This window comes from Pleurodeles waltl, chromosome 6, assembly GCF_031143425.1.
Source record: "Pleurodeles waltl isolate 20211129_DDA chromosome 6, aPleWal1.hap1.20221129, whole genome shotgun sequence".
NCBI classification, from domain to species: Eukaryota; Metazoa; Chordata; class Amphibia; order Caudata; family Salamandridae; genus Pleurodeles; species Pleurodeles waltl.
This window is the reverse complement of record NC_090445.1, coordinates 688,090,037-688,108,911: the sequence shown is the minus strand read 5'-3', so window position 1 is coordinate 688,108,911 and position 18,875 is coordinate 688,090,037. Positions and strand designations below refer to the sequence as shown.

The following is an 18,875-nucleotide window of genomic DNA, read 5'->3' as shown; positions in this document are numbered from 1 at the left end:
TTACCATAGCGACATTTATAGAGTAAAACCTACGCAATGGCCACAAGGAACATTTGGAATCTTTCACCACCACAAGTTTTTCTATCTTCATCGGGAGAACCAACATTGAAATGGGATGAGTGGCGAGAATATTTTATTAATTACTTAGCTACTTTGGAGGTGATGATGAAATACCTCCTCATAAGACTGTCTAGGACCTGGTGGACTAAAAATATACAACCGTACAGAACAAAAATGGGGACCAATGGGTCAAGGAGATGTATTTAATGATGCGTTGCAAAGTCTGGATACATATTTTAAACCCACAGAATGTGTAGCGTTGGATAGATATACATTTTTTTATAGGAAACAAACTAAAGATGATTCAATTGAAGACTATGTTGCAGCCTTGAAGAATTTAGCCCTTACGTGCCCTTTTAGGGTATTGCATGATGAATTGATCCGTGATCAATAGTTATGCAGGCAGCGAACCCATCTATTCAGAATACTTTATGGACTAAAATTGAATCACCGTTGCAAGACGTTATCGATGTAGTAAAAAGGACGGAGTTAACTGGTAGGTGTGCAAAGGCACTACTATCTGGGGAAAAGAAAAAGGATCAGGAAAGTACAACGGTGGCTAGGGTGAAAAGAATGAAGTTGCACCAAAGACAGTTGGATAAGAAGACAGAAAAAGAAAATGAATACACGATTATCAGGAAAAAAATACCACAGATGTGGGAGCAGTGCATACTTAGCCAATGACTAGAAATGTTCTGCTCAGAAACAAAAATGTTCAAATTGTGGGTTGATAGGACATTTTCACAAAGTATGTCAAAAGAAGAAAGGCAAGAAAAAAGTATTTTAATGTTAGATTCAAACATCAAGGCATCATCTGATAAATCAGATGTGGTGGAAGATTTAAATGTATGTGTACTGAGTATTGATACAGATGTTTTAAGCATGGATAACCATTGTAAGAAACCAATGTTCAATATGTACATAGGCGGGGTGAACATATCCATTGTGGCATACTCAGGCTAGCCGTATACAATTATCAAACAAAAATATGGTATTCACAATTTGCTCCTATTTTGAGTACTGATTTGGAGCATCCTAACATTTCACCTAAAACATTTACGGGCAAAAGCATAGGCTTGGTGGGCTATAGAGAATTGCTTTTTTAAGTTTAAGAATAGGTAGGCTGTAAGGAGAACTCAAAGGATTTCAACATAGGAGTGTGCTAAAATCTAATGTAGAACCTAAAATACACAAAGCCAGGAATATTCCCTTTGGCTTAAGAGAAACTGTAGAAACTGAACTTGAGAAGTTGTTGTCAGCAGGTGTGATTGAACAAGTGGAATCTGCTGAGTGTGTTGCACCCCTAATAGTGGCAATGAAGGTGAATAACAAGATCAGATTATGTGTGGACCTCAGAGATCTTAATAGGAGAATTTTGGTGGACCGATTTCCTCTGCAGAAAATTAATGAGATGTTATCTCGCACTAAGGGCATGAAATGATTCACCGCAATAAATCTAAAAGCAGCTTACCACCAAGTGCCACTACATCCTAAAAGTAGGAGTTTAACAATGTTTGTGACACCTTTTGGTTGATTCAGATTTAAAAGAGTTCCGTTTGGACTGGCCTCAGCTGCAGCCATGTTTCAAAGGTTGATGTATATGTTATTCAAGGGAATAAAAAAATAATGTTCTTCCAAGATGACATACTAATAATTGGTAGGAACAAGGAGGAAAATGACCAGAAATTGACACAAGTTATGCAAATCTTGGAAGGGAAAGGCTTTACAGCTGACTACAGCAAATGCAAATTTGCCAGTAATCAGGCCACTTATTTGGGACATGAGATAACAAGAGAAGGGTTCAAACCTAAGGATCAATTACTGAAAGCCATTAGAGATTCCCCCACACCAAAACATAAAGATCAAGTGAGAGCATTTCTGGGATTAGTAGAATTTTATTCCAAATTTGGGATCATTTTTTCATCAAAAAACTATCATTTGCGACAACTATTAAAGCTTAAGGATACATTTGAATGGTCTGACAAATGTCAGGAGGCATGGTTAATGATAAAGAATGAATATATGCAATGCACCTCCATTACAAGGGTAAGACCCTACGTTGAAAAGTGTGATAACGACAGATGCAAGAGGTAAAGGTATTGGAGCGGTCTTGATTAAAGTTCGGGGAATGGTAAAGAGTGTACCATTGCATTAGCATCCCGCTCATTAACACCTACAGAGGAGAAGTATTCTGTGATTGAGTGAGAGACACATTTGTGTGTGGGGTCTAGGACATTTTGGGCAGTACATTTGGGGAGTCAAAGTCATCTTACTGAATGACCACAAACCACTCACAAAGGTTTTAACCACAAATGGGCTATATAATACATCTCCCAGACTAGCCAGCCTGTCAATTAAATTAATGGAATATAATTATGATGTGGAATACATGCCAGGAGCAAAGAATGTAATTGTAGATTTCTTAAGCAGGATGCTTTATTCTTGATTGAGGTTAAGGAGATAGATAATGATGAATGGTGTGTAGCCAGCACTCTGAATGAAATTCCCAGTGTCATGTGTGAAGAGCGGGATACAGCACAAAAAGAGGTGAAATACTTATGGAAGTGTACAAGATGGTGAAAGATGGATGGCATGAGAAAAATAAAATAAAATAGAAAAACAATTGTTGACATTTTGGGAAGTTAAACATGAATTATCTCTAAAAGGGGGGCTGATGTTGAGAAATGGGAAGGTCATTCCACCAGGTTCATTAAAACCAAGAATATTGGATATTTGTCATGAAGGGCATCTAGGAATCAGTAAAACTAATAGCAGAATGAAGAATGTTGTACTAGTGGCCTGGTCTAGACAAGGACATACCTTAGAGAGGAAATTGAGGAATTGCATTCTTTATGAAAGTGCTGACAAAACACAAATTACTCTGAAACAACCATTACATCCCATCAACAGTCCCCACATGCATTGGGAGAGAATTGGTGTATATATTATGGGTCCCATTTGTGAAAACATGAGCAATGATATGTAATTGTTGTTATAGATAATTTTTTTAAGTGGCCAGATATGGAATTTGTACACAATACTAATACTGGGTATTTTGCCATGGTTTGCAGGGCATCGTTCAGAAATGGCAGTTCTGAAAGGGTCAAATGATTTAAGTTTTCCAAATAATTTGAGCAATTTGGTTTTGTGTGTGAAAGTAATGGAGCAGTTTGTTCCCATGACAAAAGATCTATTGGAGAATTTTGTTGGGGTGTGGCGGATGGGCGTGGTGTCCCTCTTACCTGATTCTCGGTCTAATATGACTATCTTTAGTAAATGAGAGGGATCTTAACCACAACCTAATGCCTCTCGGGTATTAACCCTGGGGGTACAATAGTTTCAAAATTAATTTGATGTTCTATTTGGAGTTTGGAAGTGGAGTAAAAGGCTATGTGTATGTATATCTAGAGGGTCCTAACGTTTTAGCTTGGGATCACCCATGATGTTTAAGTATTGTACCGAAACCTGTCTGAAAGGAACAGGTATTGTGTGTGGAAGATCTGTTTATTGAGATAATTAGGGGAGCTAAAGAGTTTACATATGCCAGACAGGTGGATTTTTTTTCCAACTTGATTTGCACTATGCTTACAATCAAGTACTATGGGACAAGGAGCCACGCCATCTCACAGTGTTTGTTACACCTGATGGCACATCCCATATCAGAAGAATTCCATCTGGATAGGGGCCAGCCGTAGCATGTCTTTTAGTGTCTTATGAATTTAGGCCCATATTTATACTTTTTGACGCAAAACTGCGCTAACGCAGTTTTGCGTCAAAAAAATTAGCGCCGGCTAACGCCATTCTGAAGCGCCATGCGGGCGCCGTATTTATTGAATGATGTTAGCCGGCGTTAGCCGCCGGCGCCGTCTGGTGTGCGTTAAAAAAAACGACGTACACCAGGCAGCGCCGGCGTAGGGGGATATGGGGCTTGGGCGTCAAGAAATGGGGCAAGTCAGGTTGAGGCAATTTTTTCGCCTCAACCCGATTTGCGCCATTTTTTTTCACTCCCAACCCCCATAGAAATGACTCCTTTCTTAGCAAAGACAGGAGTCATGCCCCCTTGCCCAATGGCCATGCCCAGGGGACTTATGTCCCCTGGGCATGGTCATTGGGCATAGTGGCATGTAGGGGGGCACAAATCAGGCCCCCCTATGCCACAAAAAAAAAAACTTACCTGAACTTACCTTAATGTCCCTGGGATGGGTCCCTCCAGCCTTGGGTGTCCTCCTGGGGTGGGCAAGGGTGACAGGGGGTGTCCCTGGGGGCATGGGAGGGCACCTCTGGGCTCCTTCAGAGCCCACAGGTCCCTTAACGCCTGCCTTTTGCAGGCGCAAAAAAACGGCGCAAAAGTGGCCGTACGTAATTTTTTTTGACCCGCCCACTCCCGGGGGCGTGAATTTTGCCCGGGAGTATAAATCCGACGCACATGCCTCGGAGTCGATTTTTTAGACGGGAACGCCTACCTTACATATAATTAACGCAAAGTAGGTGTCCACGCTAAAAAATGACGCTAACTCCATGGACTTTGGCGCTAGACGTGTCTAACGCCAAAGTATAAATATGGAGTTAGTTTTGCGTCGAAATTGCGTCAAAAAAACGACGCAATTCCGGCACAAACGGAGTATAAATATGCCCCTTAGTGTTTGTTGGTTTGAATAGATGTTTAGCTGTCAAAGACAACTTTTTAATAATGGAAAAGATGAATTGGAACATTTGCAAAGTTTGGATGCAGTTTTGAAAGTTCTCATGGGATTAGGGTTCATAAGAGATAAATGTGTATTTAATGTCCGGAAAATTGAACATTTAAAACCTTTGATCTCGAGTGAGGGGATCAGATCCCAACCAGGGTTGTTGGGGGCAAATGAAAAGTTTCCCAGACCAGTCAATTTTGATGTTGGAGTTCATAGGAATGTGCAAGTTCTAGATGAAGTTCATTGCAAATTTTGCTATAATTGTTGAACCCAAGTACACATTTTTTAAAAATGTATCCTTTAAATGGAGGGAGGAGCAAGAAAGAGCTTTTATGCACATTAAGGGGCTGTTACGTAAGGCACCTCTTTTATCTTCTTATATTCCAGGGAAGAAATTAAACATAACTGTAAATGGTAGTAGGGTAGGCATAGGTGCTGTGCTGTCTCAAGGGAGGGTAGTAATGAACACACCCATGCATTTGCATCTCGCACATTAAAACTCCATGAATGCCAACATCCAGTTATAGAATGGGAGATGTTGGCCTATCCTTGGGCAGTCAAAAAAATTAAATTGTATCTGTGATGGAATACATTTTCTATACGCACAGATCACAAATCTTTGATTCCTACACTGAGTGAGAATAATGTTGGTTCCAGTAGGGCAACCGCCAAATTGGTATGACTTTGCTCTAAGCATTGTCTTTCTCACCTGTCAACAGCTGAGGGCACATATACTGCTTTAGAGAATGATGAGGAGGATGTACAATGTCTGGTAGCTAGTGTTCCGTGGATGTCTGCTAGGTGTATTGGAGAGAATAAATGGAGGGAAGCCTTGGGTGATGACATAGCATTAACTAAGGTTATGAAAGATTGTTGGCCTAACGAAAGGTGTTTGCCATTGGAGCTTCCAAGTTTTATCAAAGTCCTGCCGGAGATATAACTTGAAGGTCATACTTTGGTTTGTGGTGATAAATTGATATCCCCATGTATATTTTGGACTAGATTAGTGGAGATCAATAAGGAGGGGAATTTAGGCATGACAATTAATAAGAGGAGAGAGGGAAATAGTTATTGGTGGCCTGCCATGGGTAGAGAGCTGGGGAGATGGATACAGAGGTGAGTTTGAATAATGACAAGGATTTGCAATCTAGGGTTCCTGCCATGGCTTAAGTTGGATGTCCTGACAGAATGCGAGACAAGCATAGTAAAGATTTTTTAGGAATTTTCAGCATTTTGCCTCAGAACCAGACATTTGCAATTGTCCCTGTGGGCTATATGTCGAAATGTTTGGAAGTGAGGTTTGTCAAGGAGACAAGCAATAGGAGTGTTTTGGTTTTCCTCATAGATATTGTTTAAAAGACGGGGTTTCCGGCTGAAATAATACTGGGATGCAATTTATCTTTGTGGCAATAAAGAAAGTTTTAGAGATTGCAATGATTAAACCCAAGAAGAGTAGTTTGTACAGACCTCATGGGAATGCTTAATAAAAGAATGAAAGAGTAGTGACTGAGTGTGTGAGAGGGCAGTTGCTCTTAAACTGAATGTTGAGAATTTTCCGAGATCCATGCTGGGGGTTTATAGTAATACTCCGCACAGTGTTACAGGAGTTACATCCTTCAAAGCTTTCAGGGGAAGGATAATCCATGATTTGTTTATGTCCAGCATGGGTGAGCAAATTCATGAGGGCATATGTATGATTGAAAATGGAATGAAAAATGAGATGCTAAGTGAGATGAGAGACAAGGTTGTATTAAGCCAAAGTAAAAACAAAATAAGAGTTAATAAAATTAAATGAGTTTGTGCTAGAGTGTTTGACAGAGGGGCCGTAGCACATTTTAAGTCACATATTAAGTCAGGTTAGGAAGGCAGGAGTGGGATTTAGTCCTCTATGTGAAGTGTAGGTAGTGATGGAGAATGAAAGAACTTTGAGGTTATCTAATGGTCATTTGTGGCTTCATGGGCATGAGGTCAAAGTTGGATTAGGAATGTGGGAAGTGTTCCTGAGTATGCTGTTGATGGGTGTGTACTTGAGGTTTGTGCCTTTCTAAAATCTAGCAGTGATGGATGTTTTCCTGTGTGTGCTGGTGGTGGAAGTACTTCTACTATCCGTGGAGATCTGGATATGGACCTGTCACTGAGTTCTATAACTGGTATGCAAAAAGGGAAGTGTGTACTGAGTAAAGAGAGCTCAAGCAGCACGAGAAACTGAGTTGCTCCAGGCAAGTTTAAAGATTTATTTTCTGTATTGTATATTTTCTTGTTGATTTTCTCATTTCTTTTTAAGATGTGCATCTTTTTTAAAATTTTTGTTGGGTAAGGTATCTTACTATTGTTTCAGTTTTGTTGTTGATTGGAAGAGGCTGCTAGTGTGTTATGTCCTTTCTCTCTGATCATGTCCACTGATTTGTGCTCGGCTTACAATCATGTCTGCTGCCTTTCAAGAAATACGGCACTGCACGCTCAGTTTGAATCTTGAGATTGTCAAAGACAGCCATAGGTCAAATGTAGCAGTGGGCCTTCCAATCTCCTGGGTGCAAACAGCAGAACACCACAAATGGTGCTGATGACAGAATATAGGGTACATGGCAAAACTATGCAAGTCTAAAATGTGCAGGTCACAAGTTGCATATTGCTAATGTTCGAAGGGTAAACCTTATGAAAGATGACATACTCTCACAAGGCACAAGTAAGATAACATAAAGTATTTATTCTGTATTATGAATAAATAAAATGACTGAGACACAGGGGTGACATATGTAAAAACAACAAGTGTGGGACTCCAGGCTCTGACCTGTCACCTGTCCACCATCCTAGAATGCAGGACCTCACACCGGTCAACATTCTAGAATAACTGGTGAAAGGTAAGTTACAGAAAGTGCAATGAGTTATCAAAGGACATAGTACACCTACAAACATACACCCATGCACTGTTTGTAACTGATGGGCACCAGGCACAAGCTACACCCATATTATTAGTTGGTGTTCATCTTTCACGCCTGACTGGCAGCAAGGATTCCGGTTTCCAGTGCTCTCCTTTTATTTATCTGTACTGTAGGTTAAATACTTTACATTATGGCACCTGTGCCTCATGGGAGTATGCCACCTTTCATGAGTTGTTCCCCCCAGGGCAAGGTATTTGTGTTTTCAGATCTCTGGGAAGAGTAGGACTCAGGTTGTACATGGGGGAATCTCATGTGACTTTGTGACCTTCTACATGGGGAGCTAGAGACCCCTTTTGTTAGAAAGTGGATTATTAGTAAGGGCAGGTAGGTACCTATACTAAGTAATAACTACACAATCTCACATAAGGCCCAGCCAAGATCTCAATAAATTAATCCTCGCTCAACCCTTGGTAGCTTGGACCATGAGCCAAGCCAGGTCCTCACTGTGCCACTAGATTCAAGCTAGCCTAGCTGATGAGAGGTGATACCCTGAAACCAGTACCAGGATGCTTGTTTCCGGTCCAGGGAGGACCTGGTTTTGCATATGTCTGAGTCCAGACTGGGGTGGCATGGTGAGCACGAGAACGATGAATTAAACCTATATCTGTGAATGGGGTGAGGGTACCATCATCCTTTTGTGTTTCTAAAAGTAAAAACGGCCATCCACCGATATCAATTCATGTTTGACTAAGGTAAAGTCAAAGTTTGAGGCCCACTGCGATGGAGCCCAAGTAGGATACACTGAGCGGGAGGCCTCGGTCAAAATTTTACCTTCAGACTTAGGGCCTGATTTAGAGTTTGGTGACAGTTTACTCAGTCACAAACATGACAGATATCCTGTCCACCATATTATGATCTCCATAGGCTATAATTGGATTTTAATATGGCGGGTGGAATATCAGTCATGTTGTGATGGAGTAACCCCCTCCCCCAAACTCGAAGTCAGGCCGTAAGTCTCTTTTCTGGAACTTTTTCTCTGGTCGTTGAGTGAGGATCCTTGCCAGCTTTTGGTGCAACATCGCTAGCTTGGCTCGGCGGGAGTTCCCGGTCAACTCCTGGAAGTATCGTAGGTGGGGAGAAGCTCCAAAGCTTCAGCGGGATGAACCTGAAATTTAGGCTGGGCCACGGTTCGACTTCAACAGCTTGACTCTCGTCGACAAGATGGTCACCTTATGAAGCTTTATTTCAAAGTTACTCCAAATGTCTGAACCTTCTTCCAGACGTCCTTTTAGTGGTCTTGCAGTGTCCACATACTTGTTCCAAGCTTCCAGAAGCTCTGAGTTGCTCCCAGAATGCACCTGATCAAAATCCTTAAAAGGCCACTAGAAGCTGGTCAGCTGGGCTCTTCTTGCAGGTATTTATGCAGGGGGCCCTTGGTAGCTCCTTTGTATTTGTTGCTTACAGGAAGTCCATTCCTGAGTCTTTAGAAGCAAGGCAAAGTCCTTTTTGTGGTGAAGCCCAGAGTTTGTAGCTGGTGCAGTCCTTGTGGGTGCAGTCCTTCAGGTGCAGACCAGGGGTTCAGCAAGGCAGTCCTTCTTCTTCTAATTTTCTTCCAGCATGGATCTGAGTTGCTGGGCAGCTCTTTCATATTTAGGCAGGTTTCTGGGTTGGCAAGCAGGGGGCATCCCTGACCAATGGGGTTCAGGGTGCCACCTTCAGTGATGGCCACGTCCTGCAAAGTGTGGCATATTTCAATTCCATAAAGCACTGCTCCTCAAAAAATCATGGAGCTTATGCACTACAATGGGGAAAATTAAATTGGCAGTTTTCCTCAACAGGACTTATAAAACAACTTATATAATGTTCCTGCTTACAATTACTCAGCATCCTATCGTTGGGGTACCTAGGGTAGACTTTAGGGGTGACGTATATGTAAAAATAAGTTTGTTTAAAACTTTGGAAGTACTTTTAATGCCAAAGTCAAATTTGTGCTTACTTTTGTTTTAAAAGCAACCAGCAAAGCAGGCCTGCCTTCAAAATTACACCAGACACCAGAGCTGTGCACACATGGGTACCCTAACTCCACGGGGTCCCTAAACCTACATGCCCTACCATATACTAGGGACTTACAGGTAGGTTGTCACAGACAATTATAATTATGTGTAATTAGCATATACTTTATAACAGATGGCTGGCCCTGGTTAGAAGAGGGCAGGGCACAGTCAGAGTCAATAACAGTGAAAATATTGGGGTGATCAGGACCAAAAGGATGACTTTCTCACACCTTTTAAGAAGAGGCTGGAAATAGCAGAACTCTGGTATTCTACGTTTAACCAAAGCCCCGACTGATGAAAGGCTTTTTTGCACATCTTTGTCCAGAGCCCTGCCTCAGTGCGCCATCCACTGAAGGAGAAGTGTATGTTGGAGTTACCTGGGTGGGTGGCCAATATGTTTTTCGTATTGCTAACAGTGTGTATTAGAGGGTCAAGCAACACAAAACGTGGGTGCTGGCTGAATATCATTAATTCCAGAAGTAGGTAGAGGTACTCAGTAGGCCACCGGAGCAGGGCACCTGCACCTCAGGCTGAAAGCCCCTCTGCCCATGGAAACAGAAGGCGGACTAGAAGAGGACCAGCTGGGCTGTTCAACCGAGCTTTCTCTAACCCGACCTACAAATGATACAGTTAAAGATATATATGTTTTAAACTAACCCACAAACTGGGTATGGACTCCTAGAACGCAGCTACCAAAATGGTCAGATCACTACCATTCTTTTTCCCTCCACAGAAAATAAAATAAATAGAATTATGAAACGAAAATCAGGATTTAATCTGAAAACGTTGAACGGAATGGGGGATGTATTGCTTTCTATATTGTGAACGTGCATGTAAATCGGAGTGACTCTTTCAATTGAGGCACAAAAGTGTAAGGTGTGTAGGACAGGGCAGTGACTTTTGGTAAAGAGCTGGGATCACATAGAGCAAGGTGTGTCGGTGGGAGAATGCCAGCTTCTGCTTCAAAACTTCTGAGTAACCGATTCCACAGAAATGAGTGACAATAAGTGGTAAAACCTGAGGGGGAGAGTTCAGTCGCACTGGAACTAGGGTTGCGGGAGGTGCTGTAGTAAACCTATACAACGTGCAAGAGTTTAGCTGGAGAATTAACAATAAAGGAGAGCTTTACATTCTTTTCTTCTGGCAGCGTTTGTTGTGTTTTCAAAAGCAGACTGTCGCATATCCACTCTGCCTTTAGCGTGGTGATGTTCTTTACCAGAGTCCCCAGCACCCCTGGGAGAGCTGTAGGGGGTGCGAGGGGTATGGACAAAATATTAAAAATCCTGAAGTGGACTTTTTTTAGCCCATCCTGCACTTTTTCCTTTCCAGTGATACTACTGCCTACACAAATCTTCATCACAGAACATGACGCTATTGGCCTCAACGTCCTCAGAGTGTAGTGTTCAAACTTTCTCAAACTTCAGTGTGCAGTTCTGTAGCTCTCTTCTTCTAGTGGTCCCGACTATAAACCGTATAACTGTCAAATAGCAGCCCCCTAGCTCTTTCAGATGTTGGATACAGTGATGGAGCTCTGTCCACTCTCTAGGTGCACTGCTAGAGCCTTCTTTATTCCCAGTGTATAGTAGTAGGCTACAGAGTTATGCTTCCATACCCAAGGTGCAACCATATATTTGTGCCAGCTTCTAGTGAGGGGCATTATCACTCTTTCACCCAGAGTGTAATATTGACGCCCTGTCCGTCACAAGGCCGCAGCCCTAGAGCACGCTCTATGCCTGTGGATTGGATCCAATAGAGTGCAGTGCTATAGTCCTGACCACTCTTCACAAGGTAGTGCAGTGCTATGCCCTGTTCATCCTTCAAGGAATGTTACTATTCACAGTGCAATATTACAGCTGTGTCCTACTCTCACAGTGCAGAGGCACAATCCTCTCATGGGTGCAGCTCCATTGCTTTGTCCATTCCCCCTCACACTTCCAGGTAGCCTGTGCCCCTCGGCACAGGCAGAGCCTATGTTGCTCTTCTCTCTCATGCTATACATACCCAGATTTAAAAAGCTGAACACGAGGTGCATGGTGTAATTTATGTTGGACGCGTGATCCTCCAGCTTCAGCACCAGAAGTTGTTCTTTGGGAAATACAGTCAGCCAGTCTAGGAGGAAGATGACGTAGAGACCCACCTGAAGCCTCACCTGTGAAAACGAGGAACAGGGTGTCAGGATAGCATCAAACATTAACAACTCTCCCTCCGCTTCCACCATAAAATCACAGAAGCCTTCAAAACCATCGCCCACATCATCACAAAAACATGCATTTAATTCTACCACCATAAAGTGACATTGAATATTTTTTATTTCTGGTATGTATCATGATCTAAGGGCTGGTCTTTGGGACCTTGCATATGAGGACACACAATTGGGACCTTGCAGAGGAGAATACACAAATTGGACTTTGCATAGGAGGACACACAGTTGGTTTCTGGAAAAGACAGAGGTGTGTTAACTGGCTTCAACCAGATCTGGTCTCAATACTGGCATGCCGGGTGTGTCCCAGAGATCCCTACTTCTGTTCATTCACTAACTGATCACAGGAATTATAAAGGCACATACAAAGCCTCGCAGTCAAACATCCTAAGAAACAGAGAGCACTCAGTGGTCAAATGTCTTTGCAAGCCAAGCTCCTTCAAGGTGATGTTTATGGTGAACTTAAGCCAGATCACCAATTTTGTTAGTAGTAGTTTCAGGCAAACCCAGTGGGGTTGTACTACTGAGCCACCCACTGGGCTTGGAGGGCTTACCTCAGGAGGCAGGGAGGGGGCCTCCAGGAGCTAATGGATCATCTGCAGGATAACATGTTACATCTGAAGGCGTATAATAGCTAGACCTCTACCGTAGAGGTAATCCCCATACACTGCACAATGAAATGCATCAAATGGTGGCAGCCATGTGTGATGTAAAAAATGGCCCTCCCCTGTTAAAAATCACCAGTAATCTAGATGTCTACATCCTACAGTTTTTATTCCGCATTTGGCAGTGGAACTAGAGCACATGTCATCTTTTTTCTTGTTTTTAATCTGTAACTTGAAACTTGCCATTAGCAAACGTAACTTAATGAGCCTAGAATGCTTAAATGTCTGTTGTTAAGTAAAGCAATCTGTTATCCGCAGGAATCTACCCGCTGTAGATAAATCTGTAAAAATAAGTAGAAAATGAATAAGGAGAATCAAAACATAATATTTTTAATCAGCAGACACAAGGCATGTCGAGTTGTTCATAATTCAGCCACCTGGTTTGTTGACTGAGGATCCACATCTACCCAAGCTTCACTCATCTCACACAGCCTACACGGACACACCCAATAATACTCAGCCTCGCCATCCCTTGTTTCTTTTATAATGAAGCTCCCTCCACCCCTGGATTTCTTTCCCCCCCTCATATATCTTCACCTCTCTAGACTCAAAACAACCAGGATTCCTGCAGTCAGCATTAACAATCTCCTTCTCCTGCTTCCCCTAGACATTGCTTGCTCGGTATGCTTGTAGTGGCGTTATCATTCTCTCCCCTACTTGAACCCAATTTCTTTTTATTCCAGCTACAAATGCATTTAGTGTAGCTTCCTCGTATGCATGGCATTCAATAACCTGCCTTATTTTACAGGGGCTCCCCAATGCATGAAGGCAACAGTGAGAAACCTCTATCATTACCTTTGGCAGCAAATTCACCCTATCTGCAGCTGCCTCAGAGAGGTATCCTGCTGGTGGTGGCATCACTATCTCGGCCACCGAGCCCCCAAAGGTGTGATATTAGTTCTGTCATAAATGGCGCCGGAGCAGCTGCTCAATCTAGGCTACCTGTTCTGCTGATATATCTGGCAGAGCTAGCTCTGTGAATGTGAACGGAAATAGTGGTGGATTTTCACCACAAGGTAAGAGGTAAGTGCAATGTCAATACCATTCTAAAAAAACACCTCTGCTTCATCAGATAAAAGATAGAGAGAGGTGCAAATAGTTTCAAAGTGTTCTCATATGCATATGAAATAATAAACTTTGTAGACACCGATATAAAACATGTTATGAAATGAAGTGCAGCAACTCTGAGAACTATCTTGGTGCAGGGCCTAATTAAAAGTAGTCAATGTTGTTTAGCAGCAAAATAGGAAAATGCAGTTCTCTGCCATGTTGAACGAGCCACAGCAAGCAAAGCTAGGGTATTAACCCCTTCGCTGCCAGGCCTTTTCCCCCTCCTCTGCTGAGCCTTTTTTTAGCTATTTGGGGCAGTTTGCGCCTAGGACCTCATAACCTTTTGTTCACATAAGCTACCCACGCCAAATTTGTGTCCTTTTTTTCCAGCATCCTAGGGATTCTAGAGGTACCCAGACTTTGTGGGTTCCCCAGAAGGAGGCCAAGAAATTAGCCAAATAACAGTGAAATTTTTTTTTTTTTTTTTTTAAATGGGAAAAAGGGGCTGCAGAAGAGGGCTTGTGGTTTTTCTCCTGAAAATGGCATCAACAAAGGGTTTGCGGTGCTAAAATCACCAACTTCCCAGATTTCAGGAACAGGCAGACTTGAATCAGAAAACCCAATTTTTCAACACAAGTTTGGCATTTTACTGGGACATACCCCATTTTTACGATTTTTTGTGCTTTCAGCCTCCTTCCAGTCAGTGACAGAAATGGGCATGAAACCAATGCTAGATCCCAGAAACCGCCACATTTCTGAAAAGCAGACAAAATTCTGAATTCAGCAAGGGGTAATTTGTGTAGATCCTACAAGGGTTTCCTACAGAAAATAACAACTGAAAAAGAAAAATATTGAAATTGAGGTGAAAAAAACATCAATTTTTCTCTACGTTTTACTCTGTAACTTTTTCCTGCAATGTCAGATTTTCGAAAGCAATATACTGTTACGTCTGCTGGACTCCTCTGGTTGCGGGGATATATAGGGCTTGTAGGTTCATCAAGAACCCTAGGTACCCAGAGCCAATAAATGAGCTGCACCCTGCAGTGCGTTTTCATTCTATACCGGGTATACAGCAATTAATTTGCTGAAATATAAAGAGTGAAAAATAGCTATCAAGAAAACCTTTGTATTTCCAAAAAGGTCACAAGATAAGGTGTTGAGGAGCAGTGGTTATTTGCGCATCTCTGAATTCCGGGGTGACCATACTAGCATGTGAATTACAGGGCATTCCTCAAATAGATGTCTTTTTTACATACTCTCTTATATTTGGAAGGAAAAAATGTAGAGAAAGACAAGGAGCAATAACACTTGTTTTGCTAATCTATGTTCCCCCAAGTCTCCCAATAAAAATGATACCTCACTTGTGTGGGTAGGCATAGCTCCTGCGACAGGAAATGCCCCAAAACACAACGTGGACACAGCACATTTTTTGAAAGAAAACAGAGGTGTTTTTTGCAAAGTGCCTACCTGTAGATTTTGGCCTCTAGCTCAGCCGGCACCTAGGGAAACCTACCAAATCTGTGCATTTTTGAAAACTAGATACCTAGGGGAATCCAAGATGGGGTGACTTGTGGGGCTCTGACTAGGTTTTGTTACCCAGAATCCTTTGCAAACCTCAAAATTTGGCAACAAAAACACGTTTTCCTCACATTTCGGTGACAGAAAGTTCTGGAATCTGAGAGGAGCCACAAATTTCCTTCCACCCAGCGTTCCCCCAAGTCTCCTGATAAAAATGATACCTCACTTGTGTGGGTAGGCCTAGTGCCTGTAACAGGAAATGCCCCAAAACACAACGTGGACACATCACATTTTTTGAAAGAAAACAGAGGTGTTTTTTGCAAAGTGCCTACCTGTAGATTTTGGCCTCTAGCTCAGCCGGCACCTAGGGAAACCTACCAAACCTGTGCATTTTTTAAAACTAGAGACCTAGGGGAATCCAAGATGGGGTGACTTGTGGGGCTCTGACCAGGTTCTGTTACCCAGAATCCTTTGCAAACCTCAAAATTTGGCTAAAAAAACACATTTTCCTCACATTTCGGTGACAGAAAGTTCTGGAATCTGAGAGGAGCCACAAATTTCCTTCCACCCAGCGTTCCCCCAAGTCTCCCGATAAAAATGATACCTCACTTGTGTGGGTAGGCCTAGCGCCCCCGACAGGAAATGGCCCAAAACACAATGTGGACACATCACATTTTTTCATAGAAAACAGTGCCTACCTGTGGATTTTGGCCTCTAGCTCAGCCGGCACCTGGGGAAACCTAGCAAACCAGCACATTTTTGAAAACTAGAAACCCAGGGGAATCCAAGATGGTGTGACCTGTGGGGCTCTGACCAGGTTCTGTTACCCAGAATTCTTTGCAAACCTCAAAATTTGGCTAAAAAAAACACGTTTTCCTCACATTTCGGTGACAGAAAGTTCTGGAATCTGAGAGGAGCCACAAATTTCCTTCCACCCAGCGTTCCCCCAAGTCTCCCGATAAAAATGATACCTCACTTGTGTGGGTAGGCCTAGCGCCCCCGACAGGAAATGGCCCAAAACACAATGTGGACACATCACATTTTTTCATAGAAAACAGTGCCTACCTGTGGATTTTGGCCTCTAGCTCAGCCGGCACCTGGGGAAACCTAGCAAACCAGCACATTTTTGAAAACTAGAAACCCAGGGGAATCCAAGATGGTGTGACCTGTGGGGCTCTGACCAGGTTCTGTTACCCAGAATTCTTTGCAAACCTCAAAATTTGGCTAAAAAAAACACGTTTTCCTCACATTTCGGTGACAGAAAGTTCTGGAATCTGAGAGGAGACACAAATTTCCTTCGACCCAGCGTTCCCCCAAGTCTCCCGATAAAAATGATACCTCACTTGTGTGGGTTGGCCTAGCGCCCGCGACAGAAAATGGCCCAAAACACAACGTGGACACATCACATTTTTTCATAGAAAACAGTGCCTACCTGTGGATTTTGGCCTCTAGCTGAGCCGGCCCCAGGGGGGGCAAAAATGGCCTAAAATAAATTTGCCCCCCCACCCTCCAACCACCCCCGGGAGCGACCCTTGCCTACGGGGTCGCTCCCCCTGCGTGACATTGGCGCCAAAAAACAAATCCCGGTGCCTAGTGGTTTCTGCCCCCTTGGGGGCAGATTGACCTCAAATCAGCCAATGTGCCCCAAAGGGGGGCAGAAATGGTCTAAATACAATTTGCCCCCCAGGGGAGCGACCCTTGCCTAATGGGTCGCTCCCCATCTCTAAAAAAACAAACAATAAAAAAAAAAACACAAAAAAAATTTGCCCTTGCGCCTAGAGGTTTCTGCCCCCCCTGGGGGCAGATCGGCCTAATAATAATAGGCCGATCTGCCCTCGGGGGGCAGAAATGGCCTAACATAAATTTGCCCCCCCACCCCCCTCCGGGAGCGACCCTTGCCTACCGGGTCGCTCCCCCTGCGTGACATTGGCGCCAAAAAAAAAATCCCCGGTGCCTAGTGGTTTCTGCCCCCTTGGGGGCAGATTGACCTACAATCGGCCAATCTGCCCCCAAGGGGGGCAGAAATGGTCTAAATACAATTTGCCCCCTAGGGGAGCAACCTTTGCCTAATGGGTCGCTCCCCATCTCTAAAAAAACAAACACAAAAAAACAATTTGCCCTGGCGCCTAGAGGTTTCTGCCCCCCCTGGGGGCAGATCGGCCTAATAACAATAGGCCGATCTGCCCCCGGGGGGCAGAAATGGCCTTAAATAAATTTGCCCCCCCACCCCTCCCGGGGAGTGACCCTTGCCTACAAGGTCGCTCCCCTTGCGTGACGGCGGAAAAAAAAGATCCCTGGTGCCTAGTGGTTTCTGCCCCCCTTGGGGAGCGACCCTTGCCTAATGGGTCGCTCCCCATCTCTAAAAAAGCAAACAAACAAACAAAAAAACACACAAAAAAATTTGCCCTGGCGCCTAGAGGTTTCTGCCCCCCCGGGGGCAGATCGGCCTAATAACAATAGGCCGATCTGCCCCAGGGGGGCAGAAATGGCCTTAAATTAATTTGCCCCCCCACCACCCCTGGGGAGCGACCCTTGCCTACAAGGTCGCTCCCCTTGCGTGACGGCGCAAAAAAAAGATCCCTGGTGCCTAGTGGTTTCTGCCCTCCTTGGGGGCAGATTGACCTAAAATCGGCCGATCTGCCCCCAAAGTGGGCAGAAATGGCCTAAAATAAATTTGCCCCCCTTGACCCCCTCCGGGAGCGACCCTTGCCTACGGGGTCGCTCCCCCTGCGTGACATTGGCGCCAAAAAAAAAATCCCCGGTGCCTAGTGGTTTCTGCCCCCTTGGGGGCAGATTGACCTACAATCGGCCAATCTGCCCCCGGGGGGGCAGAAATGGCCTTAAGTAAATTTGCCCCCCACCCCCCCCGGGGAGCGACCCTTGCCTACAAGGTCGCTTCCCTTGTGTGACGGTGCAAAAAAAAGATCCCCGGTGCCTAGTGGTTTCTGCCCCCCTTGGGGAGCGACCCTTGCCTAATGGGTCACTCCCCATCTCTAAAAAAACAAACAAACAAACAAAAAAACACACAAAAAAATTTGCCCTGGCGCCTAGAGGTTTCTGCCCCCCCGGGGGCAGATCGGCCTAATACCAAAAGGCCGATCTGCCCCCGGGTGGGCAGAAATGGCCTAAAATAAATTTGCCCCCCACCACCCCCGGGGAGCGACCCTTGCCTACAAGGTCGCTCCCCTTGCGTGACGGCGCAAAAAAAAGATCTCTGGTGCCTAGTGGTTTCTGCCCTCCTTGGGGGCAGATTGACCTAAAATCGGCCGATCTGCCCCCAAAGTGGGCAGAAATGGCCTAAATACAATTTGCCCCTCCAGGGGAGAGACCCTTGCCTAAGGGGTCGCTCCCCATCTCAAAAAAAAAAAAAAAAAAAAAAAAACACAAAAAAACAATTTGCCCTGGCTCCTAGAGGTTTAGGCCGGGTGGGCAGAAATGGCCTTAAATAAATTTGCCCCCCCACCCCTCCCCGGGGAGCGACCCTTGTCCAAGGGGTCGCTCCCCATCTGTAAAACAACAAAAACAAAAAATCCCTGGTGCCTAGTGGTTTCTGACCCCCTTGGGGGCCGATCAGCCTAATCAAAATAGACTGATCTACCCCCCAGGGGGGCAGAAATGGCCTAAAATAATTCCCCCACCACCCCCCCCCCCCCAGGGAGCGACCCTTGCCTAAGGGGTCACTCCCCTTGCGTGAAATTCACATAAAAAAAAAAACGCCCTGGTGTCTAGTGGTTTCTGCCCCCCTTGGGGGCAGA

General features: G+C 44.2%; 1 protein-coding gene across 1 annotated transcript in view; it reads right to left on the bottom strand.

The window, feature by feature from the left end:
- The window catches only part of CHST15 (carbohydrate sulfotransferase 15), a 466,150-nt gene that overhangs the window by 14,813 nt on the left and 432,462 nt on the right, over nt 1-18,875 (bottom strand). The window contains exon 8 of the mRNA XM_069239132.1: nt 11,689-11,836. Within this exon, the coding sequence (XP_069095233.1) occupies nt 11,689-11,836 (148 nt within the window). The remainder of the gene's footprint in view (nt 1-11,688; nt 11,837-18,875) is intronic.